General features: G+C 39.2%; 2 protein-coding genes across 2 annotated transcripts; one reads left to right on the top strand and one right to left on the bottom strand.

Annotated features, from left to right (window-relative positions):
• Positions 1-1,004: 1,004 nt before the first annotated feature.
• lamp1a (lysosomal associated membrane protein 1a) lies at positions 1,005-8,169 on the top strand. Its single transcript, XM_058088584.1, has 9 exons — positions 1,005-1,378; positions 3,626-3,732; positions 3,804-4,023; positions 4,242-4,403; positions 4,472-4,665; positions 4,756-4,881; positions 4,952-5,018; positions 5,105-5,272; positions 5,588-8,169. The coding sequence occupies exons 1-9, from the start codon at positions 1,321-1,323 to the stop codon at positions 5,725-5,727; spliced, it is 1,242 nt and encodes a 413-aa protein (XP_057944567.1). The 5' UTR covers positions 1,005-1,320; the 3' UTR covers positions 5,728-8,169.
• grtp1a (growth hormone regulated TBC protein 1a) lies at positions 6,639-12,756 on the bottom strand. Its single transcript, XM_058088586.1, has 8 exons — positions 12,325-12,756; positions 11,586-11,737; positions 11,335-11,493; positions 9,750-9,874; positions 9,425-9,521; positions 9,134-9,306; positions 8,833-9,018; positions 6,639-8,757 (listed from the first exon to the last, which is right to left on the bottom strand). Exons 1-8 carry the CDS (start codon positions 12,390-12,392, stop codon positions 8,662-8,664), a joined length of 1,056 nt encoding a protein of 351 aa, XP_057944569.1. The 5' UTR covers positions 12,393-12,756; the 3' UTR covers positions 6,639-8,661.
• Between the last annotated feature and the right edge of the window lie 3,793 nt (positions 12,757-16,549).

The following is a 16,549-nucleotide window of genomic DNA, read 5'->3' as shown; positions in this document are numbered from 1 at the left end:
TTTGCATTTTAATTGAAACAAATATTAAGGCATTCAGCTCATTCAAGTTTGTTAGTGCTGATAGTGCACAACATTATGGAGTATTATGAGTATTATCAAACAAGATACAGCCAGTCTGCTGTTTAAAATGTGGTTGAGATGTGTGAGGAGAATGTTGCAGGATGCTGACAAGCGTTGGAGCGCAACATTAAAGTGGCCTCTGCGTTCCTGCTGGGGTTTTACACCCCCTCGTGAATTGATGGAAGTGTCAGCTGACTAACCACAATGCATGCACTTTGCTGTGTGTGTGAGTGGGTGTCTATCTTGGATAGAGAAAGAGGATTCACGTTTGCACCCATGGAGTCACTCTATTAAATATGCTTTGTATTAATACATTTCCCATAGCTTACTATAGAGCTTTATCAGGTCATATTTGAATAATTTCATAGAATATGAATTTGTCCTTCAAGTATAGTGGTGTGAAAAAGTGAACTCTTCCTGATTTATTTTGTTGCATGTTTGTCATACTTAAATGTTTCAGACCATAGAACAAAGGTAAATATTAGTGACCACACAACTGAACACAAAACAGTTTTTGAATGAAACTTTATTTGGGGAAGGGGTTCTGCTGTCTACAAAAAAAAACCCGAAAGTGAATATCCAGCCACCAGCATCATTGTTTAATGTCAGTATTTCGAACATGGTTGAATGACGGATTCTATCAAAATAAATTATGGGCAAACTAGTGTGAAACGTTTAGCAGTTTATTTAACACATGTGTGTGAGTTCTTTGAAAGAAAACCTCGCGTACGGTGCTGGAATATTGTTCCTGGAAGTGCCATATTTCGAATGTAAGCTGTCTTTGCCCAAATAACCACACGTAGAATTGTGCAATACAATTTAACACACGTATTATTTAAACACGTGGGACATATTTACACACTCGAGAACATTTATTGTCATTTTGTGTGGGTCAAGCTGTCAAATATCGCGTGGACGGCGCGCGGGTGCGCGCTCACGTGACATGCTACCAGTTCACATGACGCTTCAAAGCTTTAGTCATCAGAGGAGCAGCGACCAGTAACAAGCATCTGCCAACGAACGCCGTTTTTACCAGCACGGTGTTTAAGGAACTATTCTCACTTGTATCTTCACTCGACAAAAAGAAGAACAAGGCCTCTTATCGATATAGCTTATCCGAACCAGAGTGGCTGAATTTTATAGTCCGTCAAGTGAAGTGCACTTGTTCGGTCGAGGACCCACAGGCATCGGCGACAGGCGATCAGCATCTCCACGGCTGAATCAGTGACAGAAACCGCCTGTTGTGACAAGACTCCAAAGATGAAACACTCCAATTGTTGTAGCGCCCTACTGGTCCTCATCTGCTTTGCAGTGCTAGGTGAGTGTTATTCGTGCTATATGAGACGACACGACCCATAGCTTGTCAGTTAGCATAAACTGCTACATGATAATGCTCGCTACTGTAGAATTGCGAACAAACCTTTTCATTCAACATGTTAAAAACGTGCCTTAAAGTATATATACGCTGTATGTAAATTACTGCCCCCCGTGCATCTATTTATTTCGTCCGTAAACTACGTTAATTTTGAAAGCATCGACAGCCCGGCGAAATAGAAGAAAGGAACTTCCGGTTTGTTTGACGTCATCAAAATGATATTCTATGACTTTGCTGTGTTAAGTTTCACCATCTCAATGATTTTTCTGTATTGCTTCCCACCTGTATCACGGTACAGAAGAAGCATCAGCACTTAACTGCTTTCTATATTAATGTAACTTTCAAGTTTTGTTGATGTTATGCAACAGCTACAGCTTTGTTGTTGTCATCTGAGAACTGCATGACTAGTGTTTGTATGCTGCTTTGTTATGCACACAGAACTATGCGCTTCTTTCTTTGCCCGGAGCCCAGCTGCAGACCAATCTAGTGAATAAATTCGGCCATTTTTGTGTAATTATATAGATGATTTTATGTTGTTTCATGTTGTGTAAACTGTCAGCAGCGTTGACAGGGCCGACATGTCAAGTTCAAGTTTCAACAGGCAGCATTAGAATAAACGTTTGATTGAAGTGTGAGATTATACTCCGGGTCAAATGGTTTTTTTATCATCAACAACTTTATTTCAGACACATACAGTACATGGTCCATAGGACGTTAAAAACAAACACATCAACAAGACACAATAAAAAGATGGCTATCACTTACTATGTAAGTTAAGACGCCAGAAAAACCTGACTGAACTTTGTGCAGACTATATATGATATATGTAACTGATAATACTCTTAACAGAGCATTGCATGCCACCTGATGAATACTGCTTTTTCTGTAATGCCGCCACAAGTGGGCAGTATACATAGGGGTACAATATGTTTTTAAAAGTGCTGTTTTAACAGATACTTGTCGTATATACAGTGCCCCCTTCCTGATTTCACTCCATAAAGTCTTCATTTTGTTTTTCTTCAGCCATTCGGAGGTGGCCATACTGTTCTCTGTACTTATTCTGAAACTGTATTATCTGAAATACTTTTACAAGATGTACATTAAGATGTAATGGGACACACAAAATTGAGACAAGACCTAATGGTCTTTTTGTTAAGAAGTGGTTTTGGGTAATGCCCAGTGTCTATTTTATGGTGGAGTCATGAACACTGACCTTAACTAAGGCAAGTGAGACCTGCAGTTGTTTAGATGTTGTTGTGGGGTCTTTTGTGACCTCTTGGATAAGTCACCACTGCACTCTTGGGGTAATTTTGGTTGGCCGGCCAGTCTTAGGAAGGTTTGCACTTTTCCATGTTTTTGTCATTTGTGGATAAATGCTCTCACTGTGGGTGTGCTGGAGTCCCAAAGCTTTAAAAATTGATTTAATAACCCTTTCTTATCGTTTTATCTAATTAATCTAAATCGAATTATCCTTAGGCAAGATAGTGAACCCCCAGTTGCTCCTGATGCTCTGTCATCAGTAGGTAAATGTGCTTCTTACTTAAGGATGTGGGCTTTGAAGGCTTGAAAGCAGTAAGAGTAAAGAGCTCCCCTGCTAATACACACAGCATGTACATGCATGCTGCCAGTTTCGAGGGTGTTCCAGCTTAGGTTTGGTGCCAAGTACAATGAGTTACACTGTGATTATGTACACTCTTTTAGCTGAGAATACTACCTATTAGAAATTTCAGTTCTACCTAAAAGAGGGTCATGCCCCCCCTTTGCAAAAAAAATATTCATATTAAAAATCATTTCAAACGTTTATATCTTTTGTGACTGACTGTTTTTGGACCTGTCCAGAGACCTCTAGTGGCCGTGGGCTGTAGTGAATCTCTGCTTCACAGTGAATGTAGGTCATGTAGGCAATGTTGTAGTTGAGCCATAAGCCTTTATCTAAAAAGGCTTTATCTACATAGCAGCAAGAAAGATAACAAAACAAAAACTTTATTCATGTATCTTTTTCTATATTCAACACATAGTTCATATGATCAACATTGTCGTATTTTGTACTGTTCTGTGGGTATATTTGCCAAAAACAAATGTTTTAGTCACTTTATTTTTTTAAATTATTTGCTGTTTTTGTACAAGAAAATGTATTAAAGTGTTTTTAAGCTTTTCTTTTTTTTAAATTCTATTTTACATTTATTGCAGGCTGCAGTCAAGCTGTTACTCTTGAAGTGAGGGAGGGGAACTCTACATGCATCAAGGCAGACTTCACTGCATTTTTCTCCATCACTTACAACACCTCCAGTAGTGCGGTACGTGTAACAGAATATAGCATATTTAGAAATCAGTGATTCATTCATTCACGGTGAATGTCTGTACTCAGAGAACCGTGCGGGTGTCACTGCCCAACACCACCACAGTCGATGCGGCGAGCAGCTCGTGCGGTGCAGATGGCAGCGTACCGTGGCTGGTGGCTACGTTTGGATCTGGACACGCTCTAGGGCTGAGCTTCACAAGAAATGGAAGTTTTTACAGTGTGGATAACCTGACGCTGCAGTACAATCTCAGTGACTCTTCTATTTTTGCGGAGGCCAACAGCTCTGGTGAGAACTCGATAAATTTGGGTTTGAAATGTCGAAAAAAATGTTCTGTTGTATCCATTGTCAAACCAAATTTCATAGTTAGCAATTTAAATCTGGATTGTATCATAAGTGAAATGTGGATCGGTGCATCCCAAGAGCTTATCCCAAATGAATTTGGATGGAAGATGCAGTGTAACCTGTACAGGTCACCAGTCAGTCGCATATTTGTTTTCCTACAGATGTGGTCACTGTTGTGTCAGCGACTGTTGGAATCGGGGCAGCGATCAACACCACCTACCACTGTGTGAGCTCCACCTCTGTTGTAGTCGGGGGACAAATGGTCACATTATCTGATATGAGACTTGAGGCGTACATGACAGGAAATGATCTGAGTTCAGCTGGTATGACAATTCTTGTAGGTTCTATTCTGCTTAGTCTGTCATGCTAACTCATCCTCCCTTTGTCACAGAAACCGTCTGTGCAGCAGATCAAGCCAGCACTGCCGCTCCCACCACCACTGCCCAAACTCCAACCACACCAACTCCACAACCAGCAACACCCGAACGAGGAACATACTCCATTAGTAATAATGGCACAATTTGTTTCTTGGCCCAAATGGGACTGCAGCTCAATTTCACCTACTTCTCTCAATCCCAGAATAAGGTATTAGTGTCTAGACAAGTGTGTGATGTTTGAATGAATGGTTTTATTTTGTATCCACTTAACATGCAGATTTGTTGTCTGTTTGTTCAGACTATCCAGGAAATTTTCAATCTCACCCCAAATCTGACTGTTTCATCCGGATCATGTGAATCCAACAGTGCAAACTTAGTTCTGACTCAGGACAGAACTACCACACTCAACTTCATCTTCACTGTGGTAATTGTATATTTAATTATTTGTGTGCTCTCTAGATACTCTAAATTGTTCATCCGAACTCTCTCTGCAGAACTCAACAACCAACAAATACCACCTTAGCGGGATAACCTTGTTCGCCAATTGGTCTGATATGACAGGTATTATACAAATGTGCATACACAATCATTTCTCTTGATCTGATTTACTCGGAAAAAATAAGAAACATAAATCTGTCTCTGTCCAGTTCCCTTCACAGCTACTAACACCAGCCTTGACTACCTGGGGACGACAGTGGGGCGCTCCTACATGTGTAACGCAGAGCAAACTCTTGTTGTGGTGGAACAATTCTCTTTGAACACATTCAGACTGCAAGTTCAACCCTTTGGAGTCACCACTAACCACTTTGCCACAGGTAAAAAAAAAAATCTATATATTGTATAAGCAAAAATAATTGAACGCGTCCACATTGTCCGTAAAGGAATATGGAATAGGATATTGTGTTAGTTCTCCCTTTACTGTTAACTTATAACAGTCCTCTGTACGGACATTGAAGAATTCTAGCATTTTACCAGACTGAAATGAACATAATCTTACGCTATTGTCAGAGACTAATTTTTATTAGCTGTCACAAATCAAATAAAACCTCAAATCAGGTTTGTGGTGGGAAAACAACATTGAGGTCATTCTAAATGCATTGTGACCATCTATAACCATCTCCTGTTTCCAGCCGAGGAGTGTCAGATGGACCAAGACCAGATGCTCATCCCCATCATTGTAGGAGCAGCCCTTGCTGGCCTGGTGCTGATTGTCCTCATTGCATACCTCATAGGCCGCAAGAGGAGCCATGCTGGATACCAGACCATCTGAACCGAACTCTCGTCTTAGGGCATCCTGACATGACTGTGTGGAGTGTGACAATGAGAATGCAATAGACTGCAGACACAAGCGTTACAGAATGGAAGCGAGTGTTTGCATGTTGCTGTGATATTCAGATTATATATATTTTTTTCTTTCTGTGTTGAGAAAAGCCAAATGCAGCAGTGTGCATCAAACTTGAGTCTATGCTAGAGGCATTTCAGTCTAGATTAGCATGATTTTTAAAAAAATCTTCACCTCCCAGCAATCCACAAAGGTTGAATCGACGCAACTGGAGTATTGTTTTTTGAAGACATTTCACCTTTTTTCCATAAAACCTCTTCAGTTGTAAAAAAAAAAAAATGTGAATGACGGCTCTGCTTAACAATTTCTCCGACGGCCTCTCAGGGGCCCACCACCTGTGAAATAATGGAGAAAATACTTTTTCCTCAGTCTCTTTGGTGCTTTTCTCACAACCATATTAACCTTTGCATCGCAGTCAGTGCATGGTCACAAAAAATGGTCACAATCTAGTGACATTACCTAAAAATGCTGAAGACAGCACTGTAAATTACTTGTGCAGCCATTTGAAAACGACTATAAAGTTAAACATTAAAGTAGGTAAGAGTGAGTGCAAGAGTTTAACATATATGCTCTTTAATGCTTCTCCAACAATGCAATTCTCTAACAAAATAAATTGGAATATATTAATATACATTTACAGTATTTACAATACAACACACTTTTGGTAGAGTTGTGCACAAATGTAGATGTGCTGTAAAATGACATACAGTGACATATACTGCAAACATATTTCTCCTGGACTGGTGAATCCACCCTGTGCAGGAGTCTACTGTGATGTCATCACATGCTGCGTCCATGGCTATTAGCAGGGCAGTTTGTGCACGTGGACATCTGTCATGTAAACATTCCTCTATTGGATTAAGGAATGGGAGTAAGGGGAGAGAGATGTTAAACTAGCATTTTGTCATGTGCTGCAAACCACTGCATGACCAGACGTGAGTGGTGAAAACAGACAATAATCCCACGCTGCAACATAACTCCACCCCTCAATTTCAGGGTCTATCACCCTGCAGAGTCATCAAATGTTGTATATTTCAACCAAGAAGGTGCACACAGGTGAGGCCGCTATTGTCTGAAATGGCTGTACCAGAATAAGCTTCATAGATAAACAACTTTTCATGTGTAAAAATGCAGTTTGGAACAGAATTGCTAGTGTGCTGCATGAAATTACACAAAGTAAAAGTTTACTGTGCTAACAACTTCCGTGTACATATAAGACATGTTTTACCTGTTCATACTGGAGACCGATCTCCAGCTTTTCACTGTTCCGTTCATATGGCGCTTTGTACAATTGTAAATTGTTGCAATTGACAGATTCAATTTTGTCAATCTGTGACAGCATCACCAAGTCATGAGTGACAGCTGAAATTCACCTGAGAGCAATTGTTCAATTTAGGCATTTTCAGCAAAAAAAAGTAGAATAGATAATGAGTTCAACAATTTTGTATGCAATAACTGAAGCAATGAAATTAAGACTATTGGTTTTATTGGGAACAACTATTCAGCATAAGTATAGTTTTGACATGTAATGAGCAATAATAATGTTACAAAACAAGCAACTGATATACATCCAAAAGCATTTGCAATGTAATCAGAGCAAGAAGAAATTGCCAAGATGTGCACAAATGGTTAAATGCAGTGGAAGTTGAACTAAAATTTCTGAGAAAAGCACTGAGAATAATTGTAAATGGGGGAACTCTTCACCTAAAATCTTATAAAAGAAGTCTTTTGAAAGAAAGGTGGAACGTCTTCAAACAAGAGTTCAGTTGCTTCAATCCAACATTTACAAATGACCATAACCTGGATGAGAATCATTTCACCTCCCAATGTTTTCATGGTCTCTTTGGAAATTACTGAATTTCATAATATGTTTGGTTTTTAGAACCTCTTTCTCCTCGTTATGAGGTAATATGGAAGTAACATGAGGTAATACTGTATGACCCGAAAGATAGATTTATTTTTACAAGATTGAATTTCCTCCTTTTGTAAGAAATGTGGACAGCTGAGAATGTGTATATGCAAAGGTTTTCAATTGAGTGACCAGCAAGAGATGAGCCCTGGTAGTCTCCAAAAAGGGAAAGAAGGTTCCCCTCACTCCCCCAACCAAACAATGCTTTTCAGTGGTGTGACTGTGCATTGCCTCTTGTGCAAATTAAGGCAGTTACAAATTAATATGTGCTTTAAATCTGTGTGATGGTCCAGCAGTCCAACTCTGCATTGTGGGTTACTATTACTCTTACTATTGCTATTTGGGATATCCTCAGCATCTCTTGAGAAGAAATGTTTAGAATTTTTTGATACAAAACTATTTAAACTTGTTTTGGCATTGCAAATCTTAAAAGATAATAAACATTTTGGTGGTGATTGGAATCTATTGTGCAAGAGTGATTGTATTAGGGCACATTGGGGTTATATTTGAAAATCACAAACACACTTACTGGAATGGTTCCCAAATGTTTCATATTAACGCAACCACGCATTGAAATGTTAGATCATACAGATTATTACATGTGCATATTCATGTCATACATGTAATGACAGTCAACATTCATCATGGCAAAAATACAGCAGGTGTAGTGGTTGTGCTTACAGTGTACAAAACAATTCATGTGATCAGGCATCTGCTACAGCTGTGTAGTAAAGTGCCTAGCTTCACATATTAGAGAAGAAAATACAAACTAAAAGCAAACTAAAGTGTAAACAGTTTTTTCTCCTTTCTCAAAGCTATAAATATCACATGATCATATACATTCATGTTGATGCGTGACAATGTTAAGACAAGACCTATACAAGAAGGTCAAGGTGCAAAAAGCTGGTTCTTCCCCCATGGAATGTTTCAAGAGCATGAGCACCATAAACAAGTCAGTTTGCCTCCTGAGCAATGATACGAGCTCGACATACCGCTCGGAGTTTGGTCAGTGTTGCAATGGAAATGCGTCCTGGTTCAGTGAAGATTTTCTAGGAGAGAAAATCAACACTTGATGAAATCAAAGCAGGTAACTTAAGTGCTTGTCGTTATGCCTTTGAACTCACCTGCATGAATGGGTGACATTCCTCCACAAAGGGTCCGTGTGTGATCTGTTTGAAAACTTGGCATACATCTGGCAGGGACTGGGCTTGCTGAATCAGAAGTCTGTGGTGGTGGATCAGTGTCAGCGCGACACGGTACAAGATTTTAGAGCCCTCGTAGAACAGGCAATCCCAAATTCGGAGAACAGTCTGCAATAAAAGCACATTGAGGACATCTAAGCAGGGATCACGTGAATCCTGAATGCATGACAATATATCGTGGCTTTGGCCAACATTCCTCCATAAAAGTCAGTGAAGCCCTCACCTCCACTGGCAGGATGTCTATATAGAGACAGATGAACCACCGAGACACCACCAGGGTCCACATTACATTGTGATCCATCATGGTCTTCCACACTCTGGGGGACTTGACCTTCACCAGCTCCCCTAACACCTCCTGGTCTGTCTTTAACCCGAGCATGGCTGGACTGTAGTAGTCTGTAAAGCAGACTTATTTATTACACAGTAGGTCCTGTGGCTTAAGACATTCTTAATGTGGAAAGACAAGCACACATTTTGTAAAACATGACAAATAAGAGTATGTATGAGTAGTCACCTGGTAGGATTTTTCCAAGGAGTGCATCCATCAGCCAAAAGGACTGCTCTTCATCTTTTGTTATGATAAGTAGAAAACCAGCTATAAAATTCATGCCCTGAGAACAAATCACATTTATAATCACTAAAAATGTACTTTTACATCATCAAAAAGATGACTTAAAATAGAAAAACATTCCACTATGCTCCCCTTCCAAATACAATTAGCATGGTTGTGTGGACCATAACAGTCACGGTGACTTCTCTTGTACAGACAAGCTTTGGATTATAAAAAGCCTGTTTGTAAAACATTGAAATATACACATTTAAAAACACAGTTACAGTACCTGACAGTAACCCACAGTGGGGTTGTGGTGACCGTAAGCCCGCAGCACATTGTACAAAGCTTTCTGCAGACACGGGTTGGATGTCGTTTGAAACTGTACGTTGTCTGGGAATGTTCTATTCAAGTCTAAAAAAAAAATAGACACAAATGACGGCACTTAATAGAGCTAGAACCTCAGTTTAGGATTTGAATAGTGGTAATTTGACTTCTACTTAGTTGACATGGTATTACTGTATGATTAACTCATTTGTACATTTAGACCAGGGGTCTCAAACACGCGGGTCGTGGGCCAAATGTGGCCCGCAGGACACTAGTTTGAGGCCCCCGCCTTGATATGAAAGTTTAATGTTTGATATGGATGCTGTATGGTATCATGTACCCAGAAAAAAATATTACGTTTGATTAATGTTCATGTTAAAGGTTAAATAGCTGTTAATAGTTATCCTCCCTATCCGTGTGGAAGTGGTAAGTTTTTGCTATTTAAGTTTAAAGGAAATAACTTGAAGGCTACCGTTTAGGTCGCTAGATCTCTAGTTTGCGAGGTAGCATGTGTCTCAAGACCCTGCAGTTGCGCAATATGTTGTAAATAAAAAGAGTATAAATGTGACTATAGTCGTGTATTGTCATGTCTACAGGGCTCTAATAATGCTTTGTTCATTTTAATCTGAAAAAAATAATTTGTCTACCCACCAACTATATGTGGTTTCTTAAGTTTTTATTATTTGCTGTTTTATTATTATTATTATTATATTTATTTATTTATTACTGATTGATTGATTTTCTTTATTCTTGATTTGTTTATTTTTCATCTTATTTTGTGTACAAAAATAAAAAGTAAGATATTTGAGAACAGTGGAATGTTTTATCAGAGCTTTTCTTGTAGAAAATTGGAACCAAAGCGAAGTTTTTTAATTTTTTTTGTTTTTAATATTTTTTTTTTTTTTGAAAACCTGATGCGGCCCAGTCTCACCCAGACCCGAGCTCAAGTGGCCCCCAAGTAAATTGAGTTTGAGACCCCTGATTTAGACACAAAAACAAGGAACCTTTAAGCATTTGAATCATTTTAAGTCCTGCTCAAATTTCACTCCCATCCTGTAGGGGGTGGTAATTAGCAAACATTAAAAAGAAGAAGAAAGGTCTCTACTGTTTCAATTGCTGTTGCCATAGGCCTACTTTTAAAGGTTGTGCGTTGAGTTCATTTTTGGGTAACATTGAAGGATAAAAGTACAGTAATAACATATTTTAAATAACACTAAAAAGGTGTCCGTTTTCCAATAATTACATCATATCAGTTTTATGGTTTCCTACATTTTTTTTCTACTTTGGGATACACCTACTTAGACAATCCATATTTTTTTCCCTGTATCTGAGCTGAAGACCCACCTGATGATTGACTTAGGAGTCAGACAAACAATCACTGGCCTTACCTCCAAGCAAAGTGAAGAGAGAATAAATAAAAGATGACAGTGACATGTAAAATGATAAATTTTTTAAATCAAATTTGCCGCATATCACCAGGTGTGAGTCATTTTGTGGAAAACAGTCATTTCCAAGTGAACATTGTATTAAAAACATCATAAGCAAACCTGTAGCGATGCTCTCCACCATTTTGGGGTCATGCTGAGCTCCAAGCAGTGACTGGTAGTAGCCTGTGTTCTTCTCCAGCTGATCTTGAGCCCCACTGGTCGCCATCCAGATGAGGGCTCGGTGTTCATTGGGTACCCCTTTACGGATGTAGCGCTTGACTGAATTGGGATAAAAAAAAAACAACACATGAAAGTTGAATTAATCCCTAACTTCATAAGGTAATTGTGACACTTGTATGTTTCACACTCACGTTTTACATTTCTCTGCACCTTGTGTTTGCCCTTCAGTAGTTTGGACCACTTGATGGACCTTTGGGTGAGCACAACAAGATACTCGGACATCATCTCTTCATATGACTCGTAGTCAAAGTCTTCTGGCCGCTCAAAGCCATAAGGATCCACCCTGGATGGAAATATCACCAATTATTTAAAAAAAATTGCTATGTACCAAACAATACTGTACAATGGTGAGTGTGGGTGTCTCAAAGCAGAGTATTTAAGATGGTTAGGTAACATGATAATCTAGATTAACCCTTTCACCAGAGTGAGGATGTCCCTGTAGGGAACAAGTATGTTGTCACACACTAAATGTGTTTTCATTTAAATGTATTTAAATGTAGTGTGTATTGTGTAAATAAATTATTGCCTTATTGCCAAAACAGAGGCAAGGCTTCGGTGAAGCCATGAAGTAGGTGGACGATAACGAGTTAAAATAAAAAAAAACTAAATAAAATAAAATAAAAAGTGGGACTAATTTGCAGTGATGTAATTAAATAAGTTAACACGTTATTAGACACCTTTACAGGTTTGCATTCCAGGTTATCGCGATATTTAAGTCATGTCCTACAGTGAGGAGGTAGCCATTATGTCAGGTAAACCTCTAAACTTTACTTCAAATGTTCTTACTTACACTAAGCTGTAACATTTAGAGTTATCGTGTTGATAAGTAAGCTTTAAATACGTTAAAGGTTCATATTAAAAGCATGTTACCTGTTCACTCTGTCTTTGGCTGTGCCACCATAGGCGCTAGTCCCGCTGGTCGTCTTGTTCTTCTCCATGTTTTTTTTTTTTCTGCCTTCACTTATATCTTCTTCTTTCTACATTCACTCGACCCGACACTACAAGTAGCACTTTCTGTTAAAGTTATTTTTTTTTTACTTACACGCTTCACTCGACACATACCAGCCCACTAGCTTGACTACCATATGGCGACAACTTTGTTTGACTAGTTTTACCGCCATCCACATGCACCTGCTGCAGACTTCCTCCCTACTTCGAAATACAACAATACCCTTCCATTGATGTCTGGAAAAGACATCCAAACAAGTGGGTGGATGCTCTCCGCCGATTCCAGCTAAGGATCCGCTTTAGGATCCCAGGAACGCCGTGGAAGGTTTCGCACTCGTGACGCAAGCCCCGGGACATGTCAATCGGCTCTCATGGTGCCTTCAAAGGAATCGCGAAATACGGAACTCACTAGAAATTCAGTAGCCACACATTCTGACACTCACAAGGGAACGTTAGTACACTTCCATTATTAAATGATTCCTTTAATATGTGTACATTTGAACGGTCATAATAAAACACATTATTTTTTTAGCAGAATACCTCAAATTAATATATGTATATTTGGTGCTACCTCTAATATGATAATCACACCACGAACTCGTTAATATAATGTCCCAAACATCTTCATAATAATTAATCATAGATAGGTCCGCAAGCCTAGTAGAAAATGGAAGGGGATTTCTCCAAATGATAGTGAAGGCATCACCACGAGCGAGTAACCACGCCTTTTCAGTGCAGCCTGCAGCTCATGTAAACAGTAAAACATGTCTGCTCCACCTTTAATGTAAATACAGTGATAAAACATTGCTCAAGAAAAAAAATATATCCATATCTAAGCCATTTAAAATATTTTAAACACTGTGAGGAATTACTTGTCTTAACCTACATCTACAGACGCCCCCACTTATTATTATATAGAAGGCTCATTGATTGATTTCTTACTGTTCTGTGAAAATATCCAAAAATGTATGGATGTGTGGATGTAGTATTTTGGATACCGTTAATATTTGATGGCTCACACGAGTGCCGTCGTAGTGATAATGGCTCTAAAAACCTGTCAAACTACCTGTTTTAAAACATTTTCGAAATATTCAAATTATTAAAACATGTTTCTGGGTTCCACCACATGAGGGCGTCACAGTAAGAAAAATATATAGATTTGTGTCTACAGCAATGGATAACATATGGGAGTGATTCATAGTATATATATACTGTTTATATCTATATACAGTATATATGTATATATATTTATGTATATAAATTATGTATATATATTTATATATATATATACACAGTATATACTGTTTACGTCGTGGTAGAAATGATCTAAATGGCAGTTTTTAACATTATGGATATCAAACTATTGAAAAATACCCATATAAGAAGTGTAACACTAATAACATATTTAATTCTTGGAGCATTTTTGTTTTGACCCTTTCCATTTCCTTGATGAATCATATTTTCTGCAAGATTTGCATGTACAAACATACTTAAAAGTCTCCAAATTGACAACAGGGGTATAAGGAGGGATATGGGAAAAGTACTGGGTAAAAAAAAAAACAAAACACAAAAAACCTTGTCCAATCATTTCAACACAACATTTGATTAATTATAGATGCCCAAATATATTTGACCAAGTTGTACAAACATGTTCAAAACAACTGAAAAGAGTTTATTATTTATTATTATTGTTGTTTTTCAAGGCATTCAAACATCCATCTGTTTTCTATGCCGCTTATCCTCACGAGGGCAGGTAAACTGGAGCCTATCCCAGCTAACTTTGAGCGAGAGACCCTGGACTGGTCGCCCTAACATGTATGTTTTTGGGATGTGGAAGAATACCAGAGTACCTGGCGAAAACCCACGCACGGGGAGAACATGCAAACTCCACAAAATCGGAAAATCAAACCCAAGTTTTGGGCTGTGTGGCCTACATGCTAACCACTCATGCGCTGTTTCATGCATTCAAACAGTTAATTGTAATGAATTAAGCATCTATCAGGCTATTTCTTGGCAAGTGTGAATTACATTCTAACCAGTTTAGAAACTAAAGGTGTCAGTAAAGCGTATAACTTTGGGTTTATATGTTTGTTTGACCGATGGGTCCCCGTAGTTTATTGTCGTGTACTTTGGTCTCTGAGTTTTGTTAGTCATCTGTAATTTAATTGGATGAGTTGATGTTGCAACAGGAGCCGTCTCCTCAAACGCTGGCCTACTGGAAGTGACCACAGATGGTTGGCAGTTTTGTACGTTTTGCGTATATTCCATGTCTGCTGTGAACATGTCTTTTCCTTCTTCAAATTGTATTTCTGCTTCTTTATTTTCTGTGGCAGCATGGACATTTGATGCGTTGATATCCACAGGACGTGATCGTTGAAAAATTCCTTCAGTACTTAGTTCAGTTTCTGAAGCAGGAAAGTCAGACAGTGAAGTCAACGGAATCTTTGCATGCAGTGCGAATTGACAGGAGACAGACGTCTTGTCATCATCATCTTTTTGAGAGTCAAATCTATAAACACGTGGTATGACATGCTTGGGCAGCCCTCTTTGAGCACCTCCACCCCAGAGTGAATTTGGGTCATCCACTACTTCTTTCTCCATTATGCTATAGTCCCTAACAAGAGACTGTCCCCCCAAATTGGGATCTTTTTCAATCTTTTTCATGTTTTTTAGGCTAACTGAAATCTCATCATTATTAAAGTGTTGTTTCGGAGAAGAATCCCTAGATGTGGACCATAAAATGGAGTGTGGCAGCACAATTGCTGTATGCCACTTTAATGGGGGATCTCTGTACAGCACAAGCATGGAGGGCTCTGGGGGGGACCACTGTGTTACACTGTTAACACTGAGGGTCTCTAGACTCGCATGCTTTTCTGCGGTGCACATTTCTTCTATAGTATGTGTTTTAACGGCGTTGCAGCACTGTGCATTATCTGTCATGTCATGCAATGAATAATTGTTGCCCCCTAAATGTGTCTGCATTTGTCCGACTTTGAAATCGAGATCTATTTTTTCTTTCTCTACCTCATTTCCTGTCTGATTTGATGTCAGTTGTTGGTTTGTACTTTTAGATGTAACCACCTGACAGTGATTTCCTTTATGATCCATTCCATCCACTTCCTGTTTGTGCTGAATGTCACAGCAAGCTACTTTGTGTTTTGTGACTGTCCCAAGAGGTCTCTCACGTGGACATTTTGACTTGATTCCTTTGTGTACAACAACAATGTTCTCAAACTTTTCCATCAAGGAGGACAGCACGATCCCTTTTCTAATTAGCCTTGATTTGATTGCCTGCTGCCTCGGTATCTTCAATCCAAATTCCTTCTGCTCAATTATGGCAAACTTGGCCACAATATCCTTCACAGTGGTGCCTCTTTTCAGTTTTTGATCTCTTCTTTCTTTGCTCATCTTGCACATTTCGTGTCCACCATCTTGATTGTGAGAGTCATCACCTGCTGCTCTTCTGCTGGACAACAAAGTTCCTACTTCTCTTCTGTGGGTGATGGCAGGTTTGGGGGTGGACCTCAGGAACTTGGACTGGAGGAGTCGGAATGTAGTAAGACGCCGAGGTATGGGGTCACGCGTTCTTTGAAGACACTCTTCTTGGTGTCCTGACCAGCTTTTTTCTGAGGTCTTAGAAGATGTATCAGCATTCTTTCTTTTAATCACTTCATCAGGGAGCTGAATCACTGGTATGTGGCTTCTTTTAAGTCCAGTCTGCTCAAAAATAACTATATTCTCCACATCTTTGTTTCTGGTGGCCCTGTTGGGAAGTTCCTGTGTCAGGTAATGCAGGAGGCTCTCCAGAATCCCTCGGAGCTCCCGGCGACAGTCACGGTCTCTTAGCAACTTCCTCAACATACTGGCATCAGGGCTGATACAGGCTTTCTGAGAATCTGCTCTATAGAGAATAGAGGATATGCAAAACTTAATCCACATGACTGTGTTAATATTAGCAGTTATTGAAGTCATTTTTGGAAAAAGTACAGTGTCCTATGAGCTGCGCATTTTAATTGTGCATGGTAGTCACAAAGAGATTCATCTGCCAGAACCATATAAAGTAGCCTAAACACAAGTCAGGCTGCTATACAAACACAGTATACAGTTATCCTGCCATCACCTTAATTATTAAGGATCTGTGTCGGTG

This window comes from Doryrhamphus excisus, chromosome 12 (assembly GCF_030265055.1).
Source record: "Doryrhamphus excisus isolate RoL2022-K1 chromosome 12, RoL_Dexc_1.0, whole genome shotgun sequence".
In the NCBI taxonomy this organism is placed as follows: domain Eukaryota; kingdom Metazoa; phylum Chordata; class Actinopteri; order Syngnathiformes; family Syngnathidae; genus Doryrhamphus; species Doryrhamphus excisus.
This window is presented reverse-complemented; position numbering and strand designations above follow the sequence as displayed.

Excerpts from the sequence above, each read along its gene's own strand:
- lamp1a (XM_058088584.1), top strand. The coding sequence starts at position 1,321 with ATGAAACACTCCAATTGTTGTAGCGCCCTACTGGTCCTCATCTGCTTT. Across the intron at positions 4,024-4,241 it reads TGCGGAGGCCAACAGCTCTG|ATGTGGTCACTGTTGTGTCA; the intron begins GTGAGAACTCGA and ends GTTTTCCTACAG. Across the intron at positions 5,273-5,587 it reads CACTAACCACTTTGCCACAG|CCGAGGAGTGTCAGATGGAC; the intron begins GTAAAAAAAAAA and ends TCCTGTTTCCAG.
- grtp1a (XM_058088586.1), bottom strand. The coding sequence starts at position 12,392 with ATGGAGAAGAACAAGACGACCAGCGGGACTAGCGCCTATGGTGGCACA. Across the intron at positions 9,307-9,424 it reads CCTTGGAAAAATCCTACCAG|ACTACTACAGTCCAGCCATG; the intron begins GTGACTACTCAT and ends TCTGCTTTACAG. Across the intron at positions 9,019-9,133 it reads TAGACATCCTGCCAGTGGAG|ACTGTTCTCCGAATTTGGGA; the intron begins GTGAGGGCTTCA and ends CTTTTATTGCAG.